The 20,196-nt window shown below is 35.9% G+C and overlaps 1 protein-coding gene across 1 annotated transcript in view; it reads right to left on the bottom strand.

Annotated features, from left to right (window-relative positions):
* LOC142340364 (uncharacterized) overlaps nucleotides 1–20,196 on the bottom strand; it is a 269,135-nt gene that overhangs the window by 53,789 nt on the left and 195,150 nt on the right. Inside the window, exon 15 of the mRNA XM_075390938.1 lies at nucleotides 19,288–19,399. Within this exon, the coding sequence (XP_075247053.1) occupies nucleotides 19,288–19,399 (112 nt within the window). The remainder of the gene's footprint in view (nucleotides 1–19,287; nucleotides 19,400–20,196) is intronic.

The raw sequence follows: 20,196 nt of genomic DNA, 5'->3' as shown, positions 1-20,196 counted from the left end.
TGTTATTGACAAACAAAAGCAGCAGATAGAATTGAAAGATAATGCAAACGCGTAACAGTGTCGAATGATTGATAAATTCCAATCGGAAGTCGGATATTTACGGGATCAAAAAAGTTCGCTATTGGAAAACTTAATGGGTCACAATATTCAAAAATCAACAAATTTTTTGGAGCCGTTGGAACCAAAATTTTTTCCAAAATTTATTAACAGAAACACTAACCATCTTATAATTTCAGACAGTACATACAACAAAATACGACAATCTGATATTTCTTATGATACTGGGATTCATTCTTATCCCTCTGCAACAATTATTGATTTGGGACAAACAGTCGAACAGTATTCGTCAGGAGCGAAATGCCAATCACTCATTTTTCATGCGGGTCAAGTATAGATAAGGGTGGCCGCAGCATCTCAATTATGTGAAACTGTTACAAAAGCAATCAAAAAGTTGAAACCTCACAGAGTTCTACTTTCTGAAATTCCACAAGTTAAAAATGGCCATTATGGGCGTGAATCGAATAATATTGAAATTGAAGAGTTCAATTAGCAACTGGGAAATATTGCTTTGGAGTTAAATGGAACATTTAAATGGACAAAAGTAGAGGTTTTGAAATGCAACATTACAACATCTGAAATATCTAATGATGGTGTTCACTTAAATTTGGCTGGTGTACAAAAAATTGTCAAGAGTATTCGGAACTATTATCAACAGCATAATATTACTGTCACAAAACAACATTGCACTGCGACAAATTCAGCGTTTTTAATCAATCCTTTGGTTGTGTGACTTAATGTTTTTTTGTCAGCAAAAATGAGCATTTCCAAACTAACAGTTTTTGCTTTTTTACTTCAAATGAAAAATTTATATATTCGGTTATGTCACACAACCAAAATCATGATTATTATAATGTGAAAATTAGGTTCCACTTTTTTCGATTTTTGAGTATTTGCAAAATAGTTTATTTACACTTCATGCGCTTGCTCCTAAGCGGTGGTATTCATCTAAATCCGGGTCCTTTTTCTCACATTCGTGAATCGGACATGCTGATAGAAATAGTTACAAAAGATTGCAAAAATCTAAACATTTGTCTTTTCAATGCACGCAGCTTAAAAATCAAATATGACTTTTTCACTGACTTTTTGACAAATTTGACTCAAAACACAATAGTGGTGCTAACTGAAACTTGGTTGAATGAAACAGATATTTATCCAGAGAATTTTTTGAGTCCGAAACACAAATTTTATTCAAAATCGAGGTCATCAAAGACAGGAGTAAACAAGGGTGGGGGTGTTTCCATTTGGGTTCCTAGGGACATATCTTCAAAACAGCGAAATGATCTAAATGTACTCAATGAAAGCTTTTTTGAGTCCTTATGGGTAGAAATATCTGGGCTATCGGTTAGCAAAATCCTAATTAATGCTTCGTATTGTCCAAATAAAAACTTGGGAAACTATTTCATTGACGAATTAACATCAGAGACTTCCTCGGCGTACTCAATCACTGATGAAGTTTTGCTTTTTGGCGATTATAATCTCAATTATTTCAACAAAAAGGAATCCGCTTTATTGGATGAATTTGCGAGTAATTCCGGCCTTACCTTGTCAAACACAGAAAAACCAACACGAGCCACCAGCCAAGGCGTAACACTAATCGATCATGGGTTTTCCAGCAAAAACCAAATTCAAGATGTTCAGATTTTTTCGCCATCAGTTGAAATGGATCACTTGATTGTTTTATACACTACCAATTTTCCTGTTGAACCTAAAAACAGGAAGCAAAGTTTTATCAGTAGAAATAAAAGAAAGTTCGATGCAAATAAATTTCGTCTTGATCTTTCAAATCAGGACTGGAGTAACTTATATCAATGTGAAGATGGAAATAGCATGTACAATGCTTTCATAAACGTTTTCAGTACTACTCTAGAGTTCCACGCCCCACTTATAAAAAGCTTTCAACCAGAAAAAAAAAATTGCTGAAAAACCTTGGCTGACAAAAGAGTTGAGAGAAGAAATCGCCAAAAAACATAGACTTTTTAATATCTGGAAAAATAGCCCATCGGAGCAAGCGCATACCATTTTCAAATATCTGAGAAATTTAGTTAATAGGCGTTTAAAAACAGCCCAAAACGAGTTTTGCAAACAATTTTTCAAAGAACTACCAACAAGTAAAGAACAATGGAGTTTCATCAAAAAAAGAATTGGCAAAGAAAGGGAGTGTCTAGTTATAGACAAACTAGTCGACGGTGAAACAGAAGTAGAAAATGAACTTGATATTGCAAATTGTCTCAATAGAAGTTTTCAAAAACTAGGCATATACAATGGACAATATGTGAGCGCTCCAAATATTTCTCGCATAGAAGTTAGGGAAAAGTTTTGCTTCAGAACAGTTACACTAAAGGAACTATATGATGCCATCGATTCACTCGACAACAATAAGTCTCCGGGTCCAGGAGTTTTTAATGCTTGGGCAATCAAGGCAGCAAAGCTTCCAATCGGAACCCATTTGCAATTTGTTTTTAACACATGCATTAGTCAAAATATTTTCCCGGAAATTTAAAAATTGCTTTCATTAGTCCGGTCTACAAAAAAGGGGACGTAAAAATTTGCGAGAACTATAGGCCTATCTCAATTACTCCAATGTTTGCAAAACTCTTTGAGCGTATACTTCTCAATCAGGTTAACGAATTTATACAAAAAGAAAAAATTTTGAACGGTACACAGTTTGAATTTCAAAAACATAAGTCTTCTACAGATGCTGTTTTACACTTAGTCGAAGCATTACAAGAAAACTATGATAACTTAAAAATTTCAGTTGCTGTTTTTATTGATCTAGCTAAAGCATTTAATTCAATATCGCACGAAATTTTTCTCAAAAAAATTGAAGCTTACAGTATTTCAGAGTGCAGTTGAATTATTTGCTTCGTTTCTTAAAAACAGACAGCAGTGTGTTAAGATAAATGATGTTTACTCAGAATGGTTGGAAACCAAATCATGGTGTTCCACAGGGAACGGTTTTAGGGCCACTAGTTTTTCTTCTCTATATTAATGATTTTCGAAAAAAGGTACAAGGAAACTTCGACATAATTCAATTTGCTGATGACACAAGTTTCCATTTTAGCAGAAACAATGTCAGCGAACTGGAAAAATGTGTTTCTGAAATACTGGAGAAAACAGATAATTATCTAAAGCAAAACAAATTAACCATGAATACCGGTAAAACTGAACTTCTTTGCGTCTCGAAGGAACATGAAAATTTTGATCCAATAGTTTTTCGGGGACAAGAAATTAAACCACAGAGTCACTGCAGATACTTGGATATAATAATTGATTCTAAATTAAATTTTCATGTACAACAACAAAGTCCTATCAAATATGGCCACAGCGATTAGATCCATATACCTTTTACGTTATCAGTTACCTCTGGAAGCACGATTGATGCTATTCAAATCCCTAGTCCTTTCTCATTTAACATTCAGTGCTCTATTTTTTCAGAACTTGAATTTCTCTGCAATGCAGCGAATTAATCGACAAATCAATTGGGGTATTAAAGTTTGCTATATGAGAAAAAAGTTTGAGAGATCTACAGATCTCTTAGTAAAATCTGATATTTTGCCTGCAGAACTTTTAATAAGCCAGATGAGTGTTTCAAAACTTAGGAATGATATTTCATTATTGAAAACACACGGCACTGAGAGTTTTTGTCTAAGTGGTAATGTCTTAGTAAGAAAAAACAACAGAACTGAACAGCTAATTCTCTTAAGGTCGAGCAGTCGATCAATACAAAAAAGAAGCATCCAAAAGTGGAATAAACTTCCGCGTGATGTCCTGACTATCAGATCAAAATCAAAGTTTAAACGCATGTTAAAACAGCATCTGCTCCAACAATTCAAACTTGTACCGTTGGAAAGGAACGTTGGTGGCTTCAAAAGTTATTTTTACCTTTAGAAAACGGAACCACTGATTTTGATTTTTAACATTGTACTGATTTTGTTTATATAATTTTAAACTTGTAATATTTAACCCCTGGGTTATATTTTCAATTTACTTGTTTAAAAAAAATAATCTACCGCAGATTCATCAAATACAATTTTCAATTGGACTATTAACTGTTGTGGCATCTCCTATATGCTAGATTGCTGCTGCTGCTAGGTTTTTCTATGATACTGTAAGCAGGTCAATAACACATTCGGTGAACTTTTGATTCAAAATTTTTTTGCCTCGAAAAATTTTGAATCAAAAGTTCACCGAATCCGCTATTGACCTGCTTATAGTAACATAGAAATGTTCGATGCAAAAAGTTAAATTATAATTTTTCTCAGTTCTATAAGAACCAACTGCATACCGCAGTGATAGTACTATCAACTGGATTTCACAGCATGCATTATTTTTATTTTCTATATTAATCAACCAAGAAAAAGCTGAGGCCTGATAACTGTAGACTCCAAAATTTTGACATAAAATTGAGCTGTGCAAAATTTGAACGTAACCAGTACATGCACTGTTAAGAAACCTTTGGAAAAAATAAAATATCAAAACATAATGACAGACTGCCACAAAATAGCCGCAATAGCATCGTGGATCTGTAGTCTCAAAAACATAATGGACCAAAAAAATTTCTTTATTAAATGCTGAGCTGTTAAATTTTGATTAAGAATTTGGACAACTTATTGCCGCTTCTATTAGGTTCGCTCAATAAATCTTGATCGACACAATCAATTGACCTTAACACTCTGAACTAAAATAACGAATAGTCAAGTTCAGAGTGACGAAGTCACCTTAGAGTGAGGTAAGTGACGTGTGACCAAAACTTTGATCACGCGAATGAACAAAAAACTCACCCTGCTAAGAGTGAAAACCGACGTCACTCACGCAATGCATTTCAATTTGAATGAAAGAGCGGAAAAATCAGATTTGAAGTGATTGTGACTTCATATGGTCGTCACAAAATCTTTACGAAGAAATAAAAAAACATAGCAGGACAAGTCATAGCACACTTTCATCGACTAAATTTGAAATATAGATCTAGAATCGATGATTGGATTAGAAAAACCATTTTAAAAAATCAGAGACCAAAATATCGAAAAGCGGTTAAAATCAATGTCAAAATGCCGCACTCTACTTTAACCACTAGCAAAAACCACTAGCAAGAAAGCAAATTTTTGGTCAAACACGATTTTCTCACTCTACTTTAAAATTTCACGCCACAAAACCACTCGCTTTCCCGTTCCACTTCCTGTTTCGACGTTAACAAAATTATCACTCCAATTTGACTTCATGAATCATTCAATGACAATCATGAAAATGTGTGAACAGATCTTAAAAAGATTTCTTAAAAAAAGAATTCTTTGAATTGTAAAAACAGCAGGACAAGTCCTGAAACAGTGCATAGAAATGTCATTGACTAAAAAAACTAGACCTAGAAATGACTATGACTCGATTGGAAAAACCGTTCAGAAAAAAATTGCAAAAAACGATGTCAAATTGCCGCATGTCCACAAAAAATTGCCGCATTTTTGACTTCAAAAATAATTAAAATGTGCGAACGTATCTTAAAAATAGTCAGCGCCCCAATACAATTCAATATCTTTGCTATTGAACACGACAGAGCTTAAAATTTTGAGCTACTTAAATTGCAACGCGGTTTGAGTATCTTAAACTTAACTACAGTCTAACGTCCTCAGACGAATTTATAGCTCAATCCAAAAACTTCGTTATTTCGAATTGCTAGTGCGACCAAAGAGGCTCAGACGTTGGTGCCTGCGAGCAGCTAGTTCTGACCGAGTAAGACTAATAAGATGCTCCACATCACTTGGAGCGTTCAAGCGACAGAGCAGAAGAGCAACGCAGGCTAAACGAATGAACATGAAATTAAATCCCAAAAGCTCTGTTAATGCTTTCAAGAAATAAAAAACCTTATTGAACTATTATCAAAGCACTCCTCGATAGAGTCCATAATAACAAATTACTAAGAGAAAATCTGAGCTAAGAATTAAAAGCTGCATTTGAACTGTTCCAAAAAGACAACAGAATCAAACATTTTTCACACGCGGCATTGACTTTATATCATGCTCCACTGAAACTTCACCGGTTAAAAATCTAACCGACAGATTGCCTAAATAACCTTTCGTTCCCTGGAATATGGGTGACACCGGAAAAACATTGAATTGACGTTGTTCATGTACTCAATAAAGGAATCACAATTGTTGTGATAAACTTAAATAGTTTCATATTGGCAATGATGATGACAAATGGACAGCAAACAGCCACAGCCAAGCGTATCAAACTATCCCTCCCCCTTTGAGCTATCTGGGAAGAACTCCGTTTGAAAAAGGGCCCACGGGAGGCTGTACCGAATTGAGTCCTGTAACCGAAAACCCCGACGCCAACCTAGAAGCTATTATTCAAAATGCCATTCCCGACATCATGGCCCAAATGCAACAGTAACTTGAAGCATGAATCGCACGTGCTGTCAAAGATTCCCTGGCGGCTTTTAAACAAGTAAAAACAGAAATGATCGACCTCAAAAATAGATGCTACTTGAAAACACTGTCGGAAAGTGATGTGCACGAATCGTACAACAGGCGAGATGATGTAAAAAATTTCAATCTCAAAATGGACGAGGGCAAAACACGCGAAGAATACAATGAGACTATTGACAAAGTACTGGAAGTCATTGATCGAGTCGAATCAGTTGTTGAGGCTTCAGACATTTCAATTGCTCACCGCCTGCCTGGAAAAGTCAATCCTATCATTGTGAAGTTCAATAGAAGGGTGGAAAAACTGGACCTTCTGAAGAAGAAAAAGAAGCTAGCAGAGGTGGACGACATGAATTATATAAGTGTGGTCGAGGACATCACCAGGCCCAGATTGAACTTCTTGAACATTATGAAAATTGACATCCGCATCAAAAGTGCCTGGGTGCGTGAAGGAGAACTGCACTACACGTGGAACAACGACACTTACAAAATTTTCGGGTTTTATGAAAGTGGCTCAGTGCATAAGTACCCCTCTCTGACGTTCTTGCCTGTTTCAATGGTGTTTTCCCCCAAACAATACCTCGCAAGTCTCTTGAACCCCTGCACAAACACCTACCGTCTCGTGATAAACCTTCTTCATCTCAACCCACCCCGATAATATCTGTTTTGCATTTAAACATCCGCTCAATCAGGAACAAACTGCTGGAATTGGAATCTTTTACCTATGGACCTGAATCACTTCCCAAAGTCTTGCTACTGAGACACACTTAGATGATGATGAAGATACTTCTAATTTTCGTTTGCCTGGATATTCGAACATTGAAGTGAAAAATCGTAACAAGTATGGCGGAGGCGTGATGATTCAAGTCCATGAGAGTGCGACGATAAATAACACCTTGAAAACTCCATTCGAGGAGTCAATATGTGTTGAAATCAAAAGCCAATCGTCCACATTTAAAAACTTGGTGACTTACAGTAAACCTAGAAGTAACAAAAATCAGCTCATTGAGTAACTTGATGACTATCTGCAAGGTAATACTTCTGCCACAAGGCCTTTTAAAATAAGCTGGGATTTTAACATCGAAATAAAATCTCAGCAGTTAATTTTCAGAATTTGATAAGCAGTTGTTACGTCGATATTATAAAAGCAAACGCCTTCAGTCTGTTCGATAGTTCGGATCGTCCAACTAGGGAGACTGATCATCCATCAACCTGATTAGATCATTTCATCTATCAAAACATTCCTTCAATTAATTCAAATATCCTGTTCCATCAAAACATCGCAGATCATTATCCTATTCTAGCCAGTTGGTCGGTCAACGACCTCGATCAGACCGACTCTTAGTGTAAATTTCGAAACACAAAATTTATTGAATTTCAAAGACAGCTCTACCTGCATTAACTGCAAGAACACCTGAGTCTCAGGGAACTAGAAATATTAAGTAGTTGTGATCCAAGCATTACTTTTGAAATCTTTAACTTGAGTTTTATTAAGGTCTTTGATAAGTTAGCCCCAATGCAAAATGAAAAGGAAATCAAATCAAATAACAAACCAAAATGATTGACAAATTCCTTGAAAAATCTTGCAACCAAGCGTAAAAAAGCTTATAGAAAATGGAAATGAAACCCAAATAATCCCGATTATCTGGCAAATTTCAAAATTCAGCATAAACATTTCGAAAACGCATACAAAAAATCAAAAAATTGTACTATGCAGATAAGTTTAAGTCTTGCATTGGTGATTCAAGACAAACTTATCATTTACTTAAAGAAACTAGTGGCAGAAAATCGCACTCGAAAAAGATTTCTATTCTATCCTCTTGTTATGAAGCAGACCAGTCACCCTCTCTCGGTGACGTGGCGTGGCAGAAAAGTTCAATCAATATTTTGTCAATGTACCTAATAATAATCGTCAGTCAATCAATAACGTGCCTCCTATTCCCAATCCAGACAATGACAAGTCTTTATATTTATAACCGGTCTCAACATTTGAAGTTGAGGAGCTCATTGATAGCTTGGCTCACAAAGCATCATGGTGATGATGGCTTAAGTATTATAATAATTAAATTATCAGCCCCTGTTACGGTTCGCATCATGACACACATTATTAAATGTTCCTTCAATTATGGCTTCTTCCCCGAATCGCTCAAGAATGCAAAGATACTTCCTCTACACAAAGAAGGCGGAAAGTTAGAAGAAAATAACTACCGCCCTATTTAACTTTTAAATGTTTGGAGTAAAAATTTTGAACGTGCTATGTATACAAGGCTATACAACTTTTTTGAGCTATTCGGGCCCCTCTCACCCTGTCAATTCGGCTTCCCAAACAAGCATACTACCATCGGTGCTTTAGTTGAGTTAACGGAGAAAATAAGGGAAAACTGGAGTGTTCAGAACAAACTGCTTTTTTTGTATCTACGGAAGGCGTTTGATACACTTGATCACACAATTTTACTTTATAAGTTAGAAAGATACGGAATAAGTGTTGGTTGAAATTTTACCTCGAGAGCTGAATGCAAAGAGTAGAAGTCGATTGCATTTCCTCGCAATGATTGAAAGTACAACATTGAGTACCACAATGGTCTATACTAGGCCAATTAAATATCTCGGCATTTCAATTGACTTCAAATTTTCCTTTGTCTATCATTTATCGGTGCTGAAATCGAGACTCTCTAAACAATGTATTATTTCAAAACTTAGGCACTATGCCCCGCGTAACACAAGCTTATTGATTATTATAAAACGCTCGTAAATTCTATTATCTAATATCACATATTAGTTTATGCTTGCAGCAGCTATAGCAAACTATTGTTCATTTACAACTGACAAAAAAAACATAAATTCATTTATTTCAGAAAAAAATCCGACAGTGCTAATGGCATCTTTAAAATAAATTACTTAACATCTACCAGCTTCATATATACGAGTTATTGCAGCTAGTTTTGAAGTCATTGAGTGCATTACATCATGAAAGTTACCTTAATTCTTTGTTCTGCTTTTCACCATCGAGACCTACGCGAAGTGCATAAGAACAGAACCGTCTTGTAAGCGAATGATTGAAAAACGATCAGTTAAATTCTTAGCTTCGAAGCTCTTTAATGCATTGAGTAAAGCCGATGTTTTTCCCTACAATATTATTGGATCAAATGAAAAAGTTATAAAAAGTTTTTATCATAAATTTAATGATACACTTTTGGATAATAACGATGATATAGTGAAATACATCTTTGAATAATTTTTCTAGGAAATTCTAGAACCGAAAAATTTTGGATGCCTATTTTATGCCTACACTAGGTTTAACGGCGTTTAATTAGGCTGCTGTTTGGACGACCTTAGCAAAAATATTTTATAAGTTTTTGTTTTTTTAAATCTATTTCGTTAACAACGATGATATAGTGAAATACATCTTAAAATAATTTTTCTAGAAAATCTTAAAAAACGATGCCTTGGATAAATGCTATCAGACATCTACTTTGAGAATGGGATTTTTGTGAAAAAATATTAGCTCTCAATTCCTTCAAGTTTCCGAGTTATCGCAATTTTTCAAAATTTGAATTTTTACCCGCTAAACTTGCTTTTGAGAAGCTTAGAAAAATTTTTGAAAAAATTTTGGAAGCCTAATTTATTTTGGAGGCCTCTAGTAGGTTTAACGAGCTTTGAGCTTTAATTAGACTGCTCTTAATTTTTGACGAATGTAGCAAAATTATTTTCTAAGTTTTTTTTCCATTTCTTCATTTTTCTATGTTTTTGTTATCATATGAACTTCTCTGTTGAAATAGTCCTACTGCTTAGTTTACAGAGTCTCTAAGGGCAGGGCGTGTGGGTTTAAATACCCCGTTGCCTGTCCACTTTGATGTTTATAGGATTCAATATTTACGTTTATTTTTTGTACTTGCTGTTACTTATTTGGTACTTGATCAAAGACAAATTCTTCTAGAATCGATAGCCGTCAGACTGCCAAATGGAGTAGCGAATTACAATTGCCCGCCTTATAACAAAGTTAGAAGCCAACACAGCCCTGAACCGATTCAACCAACGAAGACTGCTTGCTTTTATTGAAAATTTTGTTACAAAACGTAACCGCCTAACGTCGGGCGAATTGCTCCCAAACGACTAGCGAGCGGTTGGCTTCGTCAGTAGCTGGCTGGCTGAAGTTTAAGTAGGCTAGCTTTAGCTTTACTGAGTGGGTTGGGATGGAGCGAATGGGGGGGGGGTGAGCGCGCGTCCTGTGTTACGGGTGCAATGAGGTGGAGGGGATGAAATGTCTCCTAATAACGCACCAGTAAAACGTAAGGCTCTAAGAGAAATTTAAGTCCCTCTGGGCCTCACTGTTTTATCCAGTTTTTGAGGACGAAAATTCAAATGGTCAGACGAAAATTCGGCCAGGCAAAAATCGCAAAAGACCACAGCATTAGTATATTGCTACAAACTTTGTTTGAGAGCAATTAAAAACTAACTTTTTTATGTTGGTTGCTGTCTTACTATTCACCAGCTTATATTACAAGGAAGTCATTTATTAACTTTCAAAAATATTTGCAGTAAACTTAAATGACTTTAATGTTAAGGTTAAAAGTCTTTTAGAGTGCCTGTGATAAAAAGTAACTATTAATATGTTCTGTCGAGAAAAGCTGAAAATCGTAAGCTGTCACGAAAAAAATTCAAACAAAAAAGCCACAGACAGAAAAATGGAATAAAACTCTGCGCACTTATTGACAGAACCAAAAAAAAACAAACACGTGAAAAAAAATGAGAAAGTACTTCAAAAACCATTTAGAAGAAACCAGCACACCCCAGCAAGCGATGGGGGTACGGTTGGTAGGGCTGGACGAGAGGGAGTCCAAACCGCTAGGTGGAGGAGGGTGGATTGGGGGTGATTGATTGGAGTGGTCAAACATTCACGATTCAGAGAGATTAAACTTTCAAGAGATTAAGCAGTTGTCCTTCACACCATAAAATTGTCTGCGAGAACTTAATGGCCTCCGAGCGAGAACTTAATGGCCTCCGAGCGTTACCGGCTAATCTCGTTTTTTTTCGATCGTCGTTTTTTTGACCGGCTAACCTGGTTTCTGCTATCGTTTTTTTCAGGACGATAATTCATATGTGTCAGACGAAAAATCAATCAAGCGAGATATTACATAAAAAAGACCACAGGTAGGCTAGATTGGAGGGCCTTATAAAAGATCAAAAATTCTCCACTGACCAGTTCACCTTAAAAGCAGTTCCCAATTGCTATATATTACAAACTAGGCTACCGATAAAACCAACGTTCAAAAATAGAATTCAAGGTTCTAAAACAGAAGGTAATGTTCGAAAACAAAGGACTAAAATTCAAGTAATGAACAAATTTCCGTCACGTTTAAAAACCTGTAGAATCAAAAATGGTTGGTGGGATTTTTTTAAAACTTCAGTTTTTGCTATTATTGTCTATACTAAAACGGTGATTTTTCGCCCAGAAGGCATTTTTAATGAGGAAACAAATTTGTTCATCCCACCGGTTTAGACATGTTTTTAAAGACTTACCAAAAAATTTGACAGGAAAAGTTATGTGACCTTAACTACCGTCATTTTGCTTCTATTCCACGAGAGTATATAAGGTTTAACTAGAGGTTATTAGTGGCCCCTGACGGGCCACGTGTTCCTGTGTTACTAGATTGTCCTCGCAGGTGTTTTACTTGTTTACATTATCTTGTCTTAATTAAGTGGCAAAGAAGATGATACCGCCCTTCGGGCGCTAACATGCTTGTTCTTTGGGCCAATGTACGCTTGAACTCCGCAAAACATATTTCAAGATTCTCTCAAGGATTGCAAAAAAGTGAGGCTTGAAATCAATTTCTGACCTTAAGTAGGGGCATGATGTGTGGCAAGCCTCACATACATGCCCAGTGATTTTTTATAGCGAAAGTAATAAAAAATTTGGACCAAACTGCCACAATTTGCAATTTTTTTTAATTTCCTTTTTTTGCAAAATCCAAAGGCACTCAAAATGAGGTAATTAGCGCACAAGTGACAACAAATTTTGGGAGCAAAAAAACTAGTACATTTTTCAAATTTTTAACATTGAAAAATTTCGAAAGGTTACAATTTTGAGTCAAAATTTTGTGAGTTTTTAATTACTTTCTTCAAAAACTTTTAAAGCAACTGAATTTTTTGATGTTTAGGGCTAATTATAGGTCATAGGACTCTTGTTTGGCCTTTTCAGGAGAATGCTAAAGGCTATGGTTTGAAACGTAGCCCTTTAGAAAAATCTTCAAAAAATGAAATTTTTTGGAAAAAAATTTTTTTTTTCAAAATCTGTCAATTTTTTCACCAAACCACCCTCTTGACAATCGACATGATTTTCCCAGACAGACGAAGTTGACCATGATGAAAAAAGTGAAAAAATTAAACCTTTGGGAGAAAACTACAAAAATGTTCAAAAACGCATAAAAATGGGTCAAAAATGTACATTTTCTGAAAAACTGGAAAAAGTTAGCAGAAAACTGTTTGCGTGGACCAGACTGCAACTAAAATTAATTATTATTCACCCTTATGAAAAAAGGTGAAAAAATTAACAAAAAGAAACTAGAGCAAAAGCCCAAAATTTGGACAAAATTGAACCTTAAATTTGCCCAAAAATCCATGAAGTTCAATCCAAAACTTCACTGAGGGACTTTTCATTTTCTCGGCTATTCGGGGTCGCATGCAAGAATTTGGTCAATTTTATTGAAACAATTTTCAGAAACCCACTTTTATTTTTTTAGGGTACATAGGTATTTGGTTTTAGACCGGGCAGGGCCCCTACCCCACCCTACAGTATTTTTGATGCAGAAACAGCGACCACTAAAAACTGCATAGCGACGCCCTAATATTTTTTTTTCACGGTTGGTAGGGCTGGACGAGAGGGAGTCCAAACCGCTAGGTGGAGGAGTGTGGATTGGGGGTGATTGATTGGAGTGGTCAAACATTCACGATTCAGAGAGATTAAACTTTCAAGAGATTAAGCAGTTGTCCTTCACACCATAAAATTGTCTGCGAGAACTTAATGGCCTCCGAGCGAGAACTTAATGGCCTCCGAGCGTTACCGGCTAATCTCGTTTTTTTTCGATCGTCGTTTTTTTTGACCGGCTAATCTGGTTTCTCCTATCGTTTTTTTCAGGACGATAATTCATATGTGTCAGACGAAAAATCAATCAAGCGAGATATTACATAAAAAAGACCACAGGTAGGCTAGATTGGAGGGCCTTATAAAAGATCAAAAATTCTCCACTGACCAGTTCACCTTACCAAAAAATTTGACAGGAAAAGTTATGTGACCTTAACTACCGTCATTTTGCTTCTATTCCACGAGAGTATATAAGGTTTAACTAGAGGTTATTAGTGGCCCCTGACGGGCCACGTGTTCCTGTGTTACTAGATTGTCCTCGCAGGTGTTTTACTTGTTTACATTATCTTGTCTTAATTAAGTGGCAAAGAAGATGATACCGCCCTTCGGGCGCTAACATGCTTGTTCTTTGGGCCAATGTACGCTTGAACTCCGCAAAACATATTTCAAGATTCTCTCAAGGATTGCAAAAAAGTGATGCTTGAAATCAATTTCTGACCTTAAGTAGGGGCATGATGTGTGGCAAGCCTCACATACATGCCCAGTGATTTTTTATAGCGAAAGTAATAAAAAATTTGGACCAAACTGCCACAATTTGCAATTTTTTTTAATTTCCTTTTTTTGCAAAATCCAAAGGCACTCAAAATGAGGTAATTAGCGCACAAGTGACAACAAATTTTGGGAGCAAAAAAACTAGTACATTTTTCAAATTTTTAACATTGAAAAATTTCGAAAGGTTACAATTTTGAGTCAAAATTTTGTGAGTTTTTAATTACTTTCTTCAAAAACTTTTAAAGCAACTGAATTTTTTGATGTTTAGGGCTAATTATAGGTCATAGGACTCTTGTTTGGCCTTTTCAGGAGAATGCTAAAGGCTATGGTTTGAAACGTAGCCCTTTAGAAAAATCTTCAAAAAATGAAATTTTTTTGGAAAAAAAATTTTTTTTTCAAAATCTGTCAATTTTTTCACCAAACCACCCTCTTGACAATCGACATGATTTTCCCAGACAGACGAAGTTGACCATGATGAAAAAAGTGAAAAAATTAAACCTTTGGGAGAAAACTACAAAAATGTTCAAAAACGCATAAAAATGGGTCAAAAATGTACATTTTCTGAAAAACTGGAAAAAGTTAGCAGAAAACTGTTTGCGTGGACCAGACTGCAACTAAAATTAATTATTATTCACCCCTATGAAAAAAGGTGAAAAAATTAACAAAAAGAAACTAGAGCAAAAGCCCAAAATTTGGACAAAATTGAACCTAAAATTTGCCCAAAAATCCATGAAGTTCAATCCAAAACTTCACTGAGGGACTTTTCATTTTCTCGGCTATTCGGGGTCGCATGCAAGAATTTGGTCAATTTTATTGAAACAATTTTCAGAAACCCACTTTTATTTTTTTAGGGTACATAGGTATTTGGTTTTAGACCGGGCAGGGCCCCTACCCCACCCTACAGTATTTTTGATGCAGAAACAGCGACCACTAAAAACTGCATAGCGACGCCCTAATATTTTTTTTCACGGTTGGTAGGGCTGGACGAGAGGGAGTCCAAACCGCTAGGTGGAGGAGGGTGGATTGGGGGTGATTGATTGGAGTGGTCAAACATTTACGATTCAGAGAGATTAAACTTTCAAGAGATTAAGCAGTTGTCCTTCACACCATAAAATTGTCTGCGAGAACTTAATGGCCTCCGAGCGAGAACTTAATGGCCTCCGAGCGTTACCGGCTAATCTCGTTTTTTTTCGATCGTCGTTTTTTTTGACCGGCTAATCTGGTTTCTCCTATCGTTTTTTTCAGGACGATAATTCATATGTGTCAGACAAAAAATCAATCAAGCGAGATATTACATAAAAAAGACCACAGGTAGGCTAGATTGGAGGGCCTTATAAAAGATCAAAAATTCTCCACTGACCAGTTCACCTTACCAAAAAATTTGACAGGAAAAGTTATGTGACCTTAACTACCGTCATTTTGCTTCTATTCCACGAGAGTATATAAGGTTTAACTAGAGGTTATTAGTGGCCCCTGACGGGCCACGTGTTCCTGTGTTACTAGATTGTCCTCGCAGGTGTTTTACTTGTTTACATTATCTTGTCTTAATTAAGTGGCAAAGAAGATGATACCGCCCTTCGGGCGCTAACATGCTTGTTCTTTGGGCCAATGTACGCTTGAACTCCGCAAAACATATTTCAAGATTCTCTCAAGGATTGCAAAAAAGTGAGGCTTGAAATAAATTTCTGACCTTAAGTAGGGGCATGATGTGTGGCAAGCCTCACATACATGCCCAGTGATTTTTTATAGCGAAAGTAATAAAAAATTTGGACCAAACTGCCACAATTTGCAATTTTTTTTAATTTCCTTTTTTTGCAAAATCCAAAGGCACTCAAAATGAGGTAATTAGCGCACAAGTGACAAAAAATTTTGGGAGCAAAAAAACTAGTACATTTTTCAAATTTTTAACATTGAAAAATTTCGAAAGGTTACAATTTTGAGTCAAAATTTTGTGAGTTTTTAATTACTTTCTTCAAAAACTTTTAAAGCAACTGAATTTTTTGATGTTTAGGGCTAATTATAGGTCATAGGACTCTTGTTTGGCCTTTTCAGGAGAATGCTAAAGGCTATGGTTTGAAACGTAGCCCTTTAGAAAAATCTTCAAAAAATGAAATTTTTTTGGAAAAAAAATTTTTTTTTCAAAATCTGTCAATTTTTTCACCAAACCACCCTCTTGACAATCGACATGATTTTCCCAGACAGACGAAGTTGACCATGATGAAAAAAGTGAAAAAATTAAACCTTTGGGAGAAAACTACAAAAATGTTCAAAAACGCATAAAAATGGGTCAAAAATGTACATTTTCTGAAAAACTGGAAAAAGTTAGCAGAAAACTGTTTGCGTGGACCAGACTGCAACTAAAATTAATTATTATTCACCCCTATGAAAAAAGGTGAAAAAATTAACAAAAAGAAACTAGAGCAAAAGCCCAAAATTTGGACAAAATTGAACCTAAAATTTGCCCAAAAATCCATGAAGTTCAATCCAAAACTTCACTGAGGGACTTTTCATTTTCTCGGCTATTCGGGGTCGCATGCAAGAATTTGGTCAATTTTATTGAAACAATTTTCAGAAACCCACTTTTATTTTTTTAGGGTACATAGGTATTTGGTTTTAGACCGGGCAGGGCCCCTACCCCACCCTACAGTATTTTTGATGCAGAAACAGCGACCACTAAAAACTGCATAGCGACGCCCTAATATTTTTTTTCACGGTTGGTAGGGCTGGACGAGAGGGAGTCCAAACCGCTAGGTGGAGGAGGGTGGATTGGGGGTGATTGATTGGAGTGGTCAAACATTTACGATTCAGAGAGATTAAACTTTCAAGAGATTAAGCAGTTGTCCTTCACACCATAAAATTGTCTGCGAGAACTTAATGGCCTCCGAGCGAGAACTTAATGGCCTCCGAGCGTTACCGGCTAATCTCGTTTTTTTTCGATCGTCGTTTTTTTTGACCGGCTAATCTGGTTTCTCCTATCGTTTTTTTCAGGACGATAATTCATATGTGTCAGACAAAAAATCAATCAAGCGAGATATTACATAAAAAAGACCACAGGTAGGCTAGATTGGAGGGCCTTATAAAAGATCAAAAATTCTCCACTGACCAGTTCACCTTACCAAAAAATTTGACAGGAAAAGTTATGTGACCTTAACTACCGTCATTTTGCTTCTATTCCACGAGAGTATATAAGGTTTAACTAGAGGTTATTAGTGGCCCCTGACGGGCCACGTGTTCCTGTGTTACTAGATTGTCCTCGCAGGTGTTTTACTTGTTTACATTATCTTGTCTTAATTAAGTGGCAAAGAAGATGATACCGCCCTTCGGGCGCTAACATGCTTGTTCTTTGGGCCAATGTACGCTTGAACTCCGCAAAACATATTTCAAGATTCTCTCAAGGATTGCAAAAAAGTGAGGCTTGAAATAAATTTCTGACCTTAAGTAGGGGCATGATGTGTGGCAAGCCTCACATACATGCCCAGTGATTTTTTATAGCGAAAGTAATAAAAAATTTGGACCAAACTGCCACAATTTGCAATTTTTTTTAATTTCCTTTTTTTGCAAAATCCAAAGGCACTCAAAATGAGGTAATTAGCGCACAAGTGACAACAAATTTTGGGAGCAAAAAAACTAGTACATTTTTCAAATTTTTAACATTGAAAAATTTCGAAAGGTTACAATTTTGAGTCAAAATTTTGTGAGTTTTTAATTACTTTCTTCAAAAACTTTTAAAGCAACTGAATTTTTTGATGTTTAGGGCTAATTATAGGTCATAGGACTCTTGTTTGGCCTTTTCAGGAGAATGCTAAAGGCTATGGTTTGAAACCTAGCCCTTTAGAAAAATCTTCAAAAAATGAAATTTTTTTGGAAAATTTTTTTTTTTCAAAATCTGTCAATTTTTTCACCAAACCACCCTCTTGACAATCGACATGATTTTCCACGACAGACGAAGTTGACCATGATGAAAAAAGTGAAAAAATTAAACCTTTGGGAGAAAACTACAAAAATGTTCAAAAACGCATAAAAATGGGTCAAAAATGTACATTTTCTGAAAAACTGGAAAAAGTTAGCAGAAAACTGTTTGCGTGGACCAGACTGCAACTAAAATTAATTATTATTCACCCTTATGAAAAAAGGTGAAAAAATTAACAAAAAGAAACTAGAGCAAAAGCCCAAAATTTGGACAAAATTGAACCTAAAATTTGCCCAAAAATCCATGAAGTTCAATCCAAAACTTCACTGAGGGACTTTTCATTTTCTCGGCTATTCGGGGTCGCATGCAAGAATTTGGTCAATTTTATTGAAACAATTTTCAGAAACCCACTTTTATTTTTTTTAGGGTACTTAGGTATTTGGTTTTGGACCGGGCAGGGCCCCTACCCCACCCTACAGTATTTTTGATGCAGAAACAGCGACCACTAAAAATTGCATAGCGACGCCCTAATATTTTTTTCAAAAAGAATTTAAAAAAACGAATTGTAAGCGATTGGCGGCATAATTGCCAAAATTCGAGAAATGTTGGGGGATACCGACAGCTGTTATTTTGCTGGGAGCTGCTGTGAGATCCTGTGACATGGCATGAAAATTTCCTAACTCTGAAAAACAGCATTACGCCACCAATAAGGGTTCCTTTCCAACTCGTTTCACGACCTTTAAAAAATAATTAGCTTCAGGTCTGTAAACTAACACTGGTTTGAAAAAAAAACTAAGAACCTAAGAACAACGCTATAGAGCTTGGCAGCCATAAAAAAGTTGAACTTTCGAGACTCATCACGCAATTTAGAGAGTTTACCATTAGAAAAAACCAGCACACCGCTTTCTCACTCAAAACGGAGTATGAGAAAAAACTATTTAAAACTCTGCTTCTCCTAATAGTTCAGCTTGACATAAACAATTAGTTTTGACTTGACGTTAGGCACTCACCATTACATCCTGTTTTAAAATCAAAAGCGGGTTCGATCAAAAAAATTTTCCAACAATACTCATCTTCGAGCTGTAAGAATACACTGCAAAACAACTCAAACCAAGAGCACCGCCTGTTCAAAATATTTAAAGATTAAGGTTGCTCGAATTACTCGTGTTTATTTTTTTTCGCAATTGGAAAACATGACCGAAGTAATCAACTCTATTACATGGGGCATAGTAACACAAAGAAAGTAAAAAAGAAAATGCTCATACCAGTCTAAGGGAGGGAATTTGGCCTTTCATTGTGGCATAATGTATTGGAGTGAAGCCTTGCTCGTCGAATACAGACACAGTTGCTCCGTTCTGTAGAACGCACTCTACAGTACTAAAATACAAAATTTCATTCATTCCATTAACTCATTAATGTCTGTCATTGCCGTGTCTATTGCTACTAGCGGCGCTAGTCAAAATGGCAGACGTTTCAAAATATAGATATGGTATTGCTGGCAAATTACAATTGAGAAAATGCTAGTACTGATTTCTGATTGGCTGATTGATCGATAATGCATTCAACAAATTTCCCATATTTTAAAATACAATGTAAACGTTAACATAAAAATGCTCAGAAATCGCCTTCAGCCGAAGAAAATAAATATTCTTTGGATTTAACAAATCCCATCGGCCCTTGAGGCATTGCCATGGCCACACACGATAGAAAAAAGTAGCTCGAATTAGGCTATGTCAAATTTAGTTTAATGAATGCATAAAGTTACATTTTTTCCATTTAATCAATCAATCATATACATTGACCATTTTACATTTTGAAACGTCTATTTGATGAGACATTACCGTTACAAGCATTATCTAGCATCGCAGCACACACACACAATTGGAGCGGAGCGGCGCTAGTGAAAATGGCAGACGTACCAAATATAGAAACTTTACTGCTGGCCAATCACAATTGAGAAATTAGGAATATTGTTTTCTGATTGGCTGATTTCTCAACAAATTCTCCATGTGTTAAAATAGGATATGCATGTTAACGTAAAATTGATGAGAAATCGCAAACATAGCCGGCAGATTGCCGGAATAGCTGCGAAAGAATAGACCTGCGTGCCATATAATAGAGATAGAAACAGATACAGATCTAAATTGAAAAATCGACGCCGCTCAAAAAACTAG

The sequence above is a fragment of the Convolutriloba macropyga genome, chromosome 5, assembly GCF_964194025.1.
Source record: "Convolutriloba macropyga chromosome 5, txConMacr16.3, whole genome shotgun sequence".
In the NCBI taxonomy this organism is placed as follows: domain Eukaryota; kingdom Metazoa; phylum Xenacoelomorpha; order Acoela; family Convolutidae; genus Convolutriloba; species Convolutriloba macropyga.
This window is presented reverse-complemented; position numbering and strand designations above follow the sequence as displayed.